Source organism: Battus philenor, unplaced genomic scaffold (assembly GCF_028537555.1).
Source record: "Battus philenor isolate CCGP_79_NKW_IND1 unplaced genomic scaffold, ilBatPhil1.0.hap1 SCAF_10, whole genome shotgun sequence".
Taxonomy (NCBI): domain Eukaryota; kingdom Metazoa; phylum Arthropoda; class Insecta; order Lepidoptera; family Papilionidae; genus Battus; species Battus philenor.
Window position 1 is genome coordinate 15,047,114 of NW_027181662.1, and position 7,027 is coordinate 15,054,140.

At 36.2% G+C, this 7,027-nt stretch overlaps 1 protein-coding gene across 1 annotated transcript in view; it reads right to left on the reverse strand.

The window, feature by feature from the left end:
* The window catches only part of ChT (choline transporter), a 29,536-nt gene extending 23,038 nt beyond the window's left edge, over positions 1 to 6,498 (reverse strand). Inside the window, exons 1-3 of the mRNA XM_068769208.1 lie at positions 6,333 to 6,498; positions 5,256 to 5,363; positions 3,868 to 4,023 (exon numbers count right to left, since the gene is read on the reverse strand). Of these exons, the coding sequence (XP_068625309.1) occupies positions 3,868 to 4,023; positions 5,256 to 5,363; positions 6,333 to 6,498 (430 nt within the window). The remainder of the gene's footprint in view (positions 1 to 3,867; positions 4,024 to 5,255; positions 5,364 to 6,332) is intronic.
* Between the last annotated feature and the right edge of the window lie 529 nt (positions 6,499 to 7,027).

Below are 7,027 nucleotides of genomic sequence, written 5' to 3' on the forward strand. Positions count from 1 at the left end.
TTCGCTGCAAGATCGTTTGCAGTAGGCGGAACACATCAACATGCAACCGAATGGCCGAAAGGTTATCGAGTCTGTATTCCGAATGGTGTTCTTGTTGTTAGCCTTGTGAGGCTCTTACAATTTCGTCGATCTCAGAGCTCATAAATCAGCTATCGTAGATCACAGAGCTAATAAAAAAATTTCCTGCCTACTGCTTCATACTAGTCGCCGTCTCACGGCGCTTCGGTGCGCTGCAAGAGACTTGCTGTGTTGCTGCTGCTGCTTTTCTCCTTCGATGGTGGTGCGCCCTGTTGTTTGGGCGTGTCTTTTCACCTTGTGCGTGACTTTCTTGATGGGGGCCCCCTTTGTTTTTTTGGGGGCCGTCTTTTGATGCCTTTGTCGGTGCGTCCTCGTCCGGCATTGCGTGGCGTGGCCTACGCTTTGTTGTTGATGAGTCTTGATCTGGTTCGTAGTCGGCCGCATGGGCCACCAGATGATTCGGGTGGTGTACGGCGTCTTGGGAGTACTTCTTTGACGCCTCTCCGAAGAATTCTTGCATGTGGTTATCGAGTGGTAGACCAAAGCGACCACAGTAGACGCGGGGTGGGTACGCCCCCCCCTGCCACCGCCCCCTAGATGGACTAACGACATTGTTAAGGGAAGTCGCTGAATGCAGGCTGCGCCGATAATCGTGACGATCGTTCAGAGAGGCCTAAGCCCAGCAGCGGGCGTCTATCGGCTGATAGGAAGAAGAAGATACTAAAATCGCCACGCTTGGCAGGCGTATATAGCAGTGTGGTAATATGGCATGCAGATGACGCAGACCCCATCGTCTGGAAACTTATTTGTGAGCAGCGGCAATCTTGTATATTAATGCACAAAGTGTTATATATATAACTTTATATCCCGAGAATCGAGCTGGCGACCTTTGATCACAAGTCTTAGTCCTCTACCGCTAGGTTACCTAACAGTCTTTTATATATAATCTGACATATGTAAAAACTATTTAATTTAATTTCTATTAATATTTGATCCATTCATTACTTGTAAGAAATGCCGACACTAAAGCCTCCAGAGACAATATATATTTTTATTTTAAAAAGTCTAATATAAATGATGACATGAATAAAATGTTTATAATAAATATTTCAGGTACATATATATATGTACAAATATAATGTACACAATATGTGTAATGTATAAAATAATGTGTACCCTGAAGAAAATGTGAAAAGGTTTATTGAACTGCTAATGTCCGTCATGTAAGCGACATATAACCACTTCATTAATACAGCTATTTTGTTTCGGATACACATACTGTGTATGTAATTTTTATATGTAAATTTTTACTTTCATTTTAAAAGATATTTCGTTACAATAATTGTTAATAGTCATACATTAATTTAATTTTTAATTTATACATCTTCATTTACTTTTTGGCATTGTATTATTATTTGAATTCTATTTGTCTTGGATACATTGATTTGGAATTTTAATATACTTTCTACTTTTATATGATAACACTTTATTAAAATTTATTTATTACAAGCTTTACCCACGACTTTGTGTCTGTGAAATTTGACAAAAAAAATTAGTAATTTTTATTTAGTTCAAGAAATTTTCTGAAATAAAAGTAGCCTAAGTTAGTTCTTATTACATCATCTACCTGCCAGTATAAGTTCCGGCAAAATAAGTAAGTATAACCATTTCAGAAATTAGCCGGAACAAACAAACAGACAAACGAAAATTAAAAAATGTAATTTTGGTATATGTATCTTACATATATTCATATGCATGTAGTAAAAAGCGGTTAGTAAATATTATAAACAGACACTAAATTTTTATTTATTTGTATATATTTTTATAGCGAAAATGTTGTATATCTATATCCATATGTAATAATGGTACCCTTAATACTTGGCATTATGTAATCGTATATATTTTATTTTAATATTTTTCGATAGACAATCTAAATAAAATTTAAAAACTGGCTTTTTGGCTATATTTTTGTGACATTTTTTTCCTTTTGATTGGCTAATTACCTACGGCTAAAATGGCAGAAATAATGTTAAAGATGGAGCCTAGACCAGTGTTTCCCAAAGCAGGGCCCACACCCCACAGCGGGGAAATTTGATTGTTAAAGGTGGGCAAGTCGTAAGTGGACTCGACATGAGTTTTTCGCTTTAATATAAAAATATATATGTTGCATAGAGCATCGTATGCTATACTCTATGCAACATATATATTTTTATTAGAAATTTAAAAAGACTAAGGTGGGGCATGGCATACATAAACATAACATATACTGTTCTAAACTGAACCAATATTGCGAGTTGTGAGTTCTAAATTTGTAGCGTGACTAACCAAATAGACGATTCATTCTACCGAAATGTGATTTGTAAAAGAAACGGCTATACAAGAATCGATGCTATTAAATTTTATTTAGATCAGTGTTTCCCAACGTGGGGCCCATGCCCCACAGGGGGGCAATTTAAAAATGGATTTAAATCCTTTCGCTTTAATATAAAAATTATATTTGTATGTTACACAGTGAGGCGTAAGAATTTTAAAAAGGGTTAAGTGGGGCATGGCACATAAAAGGTTAGAAAACACTGATTTAGATCATTAAACTACTTAATTAAAAACTATAAAGTAACTATATATATATATATATATATATATATATATATATATACAGATCCATATATAAGTGAACACTATACCCTGTGATTATTTCAGTAGGAAATATTATGAATAGAATTAATTATTCCGTGCTTCTTCTTCTTCTTTTCAGCAGATAGACATTCACTGCAGAAGATAGGCCCAAAGGTAGCCACGATCACTAGTCCTGGCGCGTATCCAGCTACCTTGGCTATGTCGTCGGTCTACCTAGTGGGAGATCTACCCACAACACTTCTACCAGCTTATACTCTCTACATGGGAACCATTCGGCAAGTGCCATGGGTTACACGAGCGATGTGCTCCTGACTTTAGATGAGCAATTCTTCGAGCTGCGTCAGTTATCTTGGTTCTTCAGTGGATCTCCTCATTTATGATTCAATCTCGAAGTGGAACATTGACTGACCTTTGAGCATTCTTATGAGGTGTAATCACGTCTTGGATCTGTATGCGAAAAACATTGGTCATTGCGGTATTTTGGACCAAAAGATGTTTCGGAACTTCCCAAACATTGCTTATCAGAGCTGGATCCGGCGAGTGATCTCTTTCTCGAAGTTGAACTTACCAAGCTGGACAGTTTGTCCTAGTATATATAGACGTCTTCAACTTCGTGTACTTCGTAACTTAGTGTAGCACCTTCGACAACTACTTGAATAGGCAGAACATGGAAATTAGACATCACTTTCGTCTTATCCGTGTTTTAAAGCCTACTTGTCCGAAGGTTCTACTGAGATCATCGAGCTTTGTACCCAGGTCCTCCATGGTCTCAGCCCATGCGACTACATGTTGATGCAGTTCGCTCTGATCTATCAGCTTGAAGATATCTTCCAATGCAACGATGAACATTTTCAGAGAATTAACACTACACACTGTGATTATTTTAGAACCATAAATTATTAATGGAATTAAAAAATCCGAGCTTCTTTATATGAAGTGTTTTAACCTTAAAAATATCTATTTCTTGATGATTATCTTTGTATCTATACAGGTGTGATTATAATTATTATTATAGTTATAGGCAAGTTGAAAGTCACTGACGTAAGTTTCATAAGCAAATTAATTATTTTTATTAATGTCAAATTTTAATTTTTTACAATAAAAGGTTAATATATTTTCAAATTCAATCCTCTATTTCTTTCCGTTTAAAAACAGAGAGGTTGTTGTCATTTTTTACATTAAAGAGCATAAATAAGTGAAAAATAAACTTACCAAGGGCAGCCAAGATGCCGGCCGCCCAGAACACCTCACCGCACAGTGCGGGTAGGAACAGAAGTCCGCCCATGCGGCTACCGAAGGAGTCCTGCAGTGGATCCAGCATCGTCACGTAACCCTGTTTCCTCATGGGATTGGCGAAGAAGATCCCACCTGATAACAAAAGGAAAATTACCCAGAATATCCTCAAACAGTTCTTTATTTCAGACATAACTCATCAAGCACATACGAAAATAAAATAAATATATATTTAATGGAATCAGGCGTTACCTTGCGAAATTCCATCCTAAGTAAGAAAAGGACCAATATTTAGTCACTTCCGCACATGCAGTGATAGTCGTGCAACAAAGTGCACCGCCCACCAGCCCGTTGACAAATGCATATGCGGCAAACAATGCGAATCACATAACCGCCACCGCTAAAATACTCAACACGTGTTTTACCCCTCCACGGGGCATCTTCAGGAGTTATGTTATACCGATTAGTGCCAAACACAGAGTGAGCCTACAGAGTGTGTTTACCGCATACGCATTTTTGTCCATTAGTCCTTTTCTTACTTAAAATAAATATATGTTTATCTCCCAGTTTATTAAATATGTCTAAAATTCAATATTGTATGTTAAAAATAATAAGAATTTATATTCTTTTTTACCGAATAAAGACTAAAAATCAGAAATGAAAAGATCCGCCAAAGAACCAAAATCACCGAAATGGCTCGAACAATTGTGTGAAAGTGGCAGTAGGCGGGCCACATCACTCCTGCAACCGATAGCTTAAGGGTGCGAGAGGTTCTAGAGTGGCGAACTAGAACCGGTAGACGCAGCATCGGTAGGAACCAACTAGATGGACCGTCGACATAATTAAGGTAACAGGTTACGAAAAGTCGCTGGATGTGAGCAGTACAGGGCCGGTTGTCGTGGTCATTTCCGAAGGAGGTCCATGCCCTACAGTGGGCGTCAATCGGTTGAAAAGAAGTATAAAGCCAAAAAAGTTTGAAGCTATATTTCACAAATTTCAATCTCTTCTTCAACGTGCTAGAAGAAGCTTTTCTCGTTTTCATTATGTAAATTTACCTTTTTGATACCAAAATTTCTAAGGCACTAGTATTCACTTGCCAATTTTCAAATGAAATACTCATTCTTTTATCTAACCTAATTACGCGTGATTTTTGAATCTCCTGTTTCAAATATAATCATATCTATCATCATTGTCTGATTTATTTTTTTATATAACATACCAATATTTTTATCCCAAAGATGGCCTGATCGTAAACAATACAGCCAAATACAACTTACCAGTACTAAAATCATCATCATTATCATCAAAAGTTATTTTAAGACCTGTATTTTGTTTGTATATATGGTATAACACATCTGTTTTCTTACCAAATACGAGTGAGAGCGCGTATCCGAATGGCGCCTGGCACCACACCAGTCCCGACGTGTAGATGGCTTCTGCTGTACCGTTGATATAGCCTCCGCCGACCCAGGTTGCTGTAACAAATGTCACATCAAACACATGCACAAAACCACCGAATTATAAAACCGAAACTGAAACAATCTATTCATGAGATGCAAACAGAAGCCTCAAAGATTCGTGAATAATCCACCACGAAAGCATAGGACTAATCGTTAAATACCAAATCATGTTTTATCTCCTTTTAAAGATTCGTAACTACGACCTACGACCAAGGAATAGTGCTTATCAAATTATATTTTAAATTTTAGACCGTAGATATGGCTGATTACTTCAGTACTTATGAGGTGCAGCTATGATATAAATTCATAAAAATTTAAGACCGCTGGAACACAACTTCTAAACCTTCAATCTAATTGTCGGTCAAAGTTCTTCGAATATGTTACTGCTCTAGCATATAACCTTTTGTAGATCTTCAAAATCTATCATCATTTGGTAAACATTACCATCTTCTTCGTTTTATTCATCACACAATTGATCTATTGCTGTTTTACTCGACTTTCCGGTCTATTTGATTGAAACGTCTACTTGGACAATATATTTCAAGACTTTCGGAACTGAAATTGTTTCTCCGTGATCCGTTCATTTCAACCGCTTTAAGTTATAAAAAAGTCATGGATTTAGATGTTAAAATGAAATCTTTGAAGACTATATTAAATAAATTTAAAATATAAAACTTGCCTTACATGTCTTTTTTAATTTGAGATAATCTTCACTTCACAAAATACTTTGTCCTCTAAAAGTAAAACAGGGTTTTGTGATATTCCCATCACATAAAAACTCCTTGTTAGTTTAAATATTCCCTGCGGTTTATAGGAAATATGCTTAATAAAGTCAAATTGACTATGGAAGAACTCTACCTCCCAGAATACCATTGGGAAAAGACATCACGGCAGATTTGTCTCATGAAATCTTGGTCTGAGATGACATGAAAGAGTATTAATATGAAAGTGCCTTTAAATATGTACGACTTCATTTCAACCCACCTGTCATAGTAAATATCCCCACGAAGAGTCCAATGGATCTCCCCGCCAGCATTACTTCTTCCTCGGAATCATTGCCCGGTGGCTTCTTACGACCGGCCCAGATGCCCACGGCCAAGATCAAGACGTAGAAGAGGATGATAGAGATCACTCCAGCTATGTTGATCATCTTGAATGTTTGACTGTCTTTCCTGTTAGAAAATTCTATAGTGAGATTTGGAATATAATCTTCTGTGTCAGAAATTATAGATCAGATGCCATTTGTTACTTGAGAATTACTTTTAAAACAATATTAAAGGTTTATTGGTTAGCTTAATTTGTTTTTGATTTCTATGAGGTATATGGGAAAAAAATGAAAAGCCTCTTTTTCCGTCTTGCGGGTAAAGAAAGAATAACTGATGGCATTAAGTCAACTGTTACACATCCAAATTGAATGAAAACATTCACATATGATCACAAAGTATTGTACATTATAACGAAATTAGTGAAACGTGAACCATATATAAAGATAAAGATGTTAGGAAAAAACATATATTATAAGTATAATACGTAAGTCGACAAGCTTGTGAAGAACGCAAAATTTAGATTATTTAATGATTAAAGCTTTAAAACATTAAATTACAATGGTAGAGAAATTGTTTTTTGTGTTCATCTAAAAGTAATAAGAAGAAAGACAGAAGAATAACATGGACATCTTA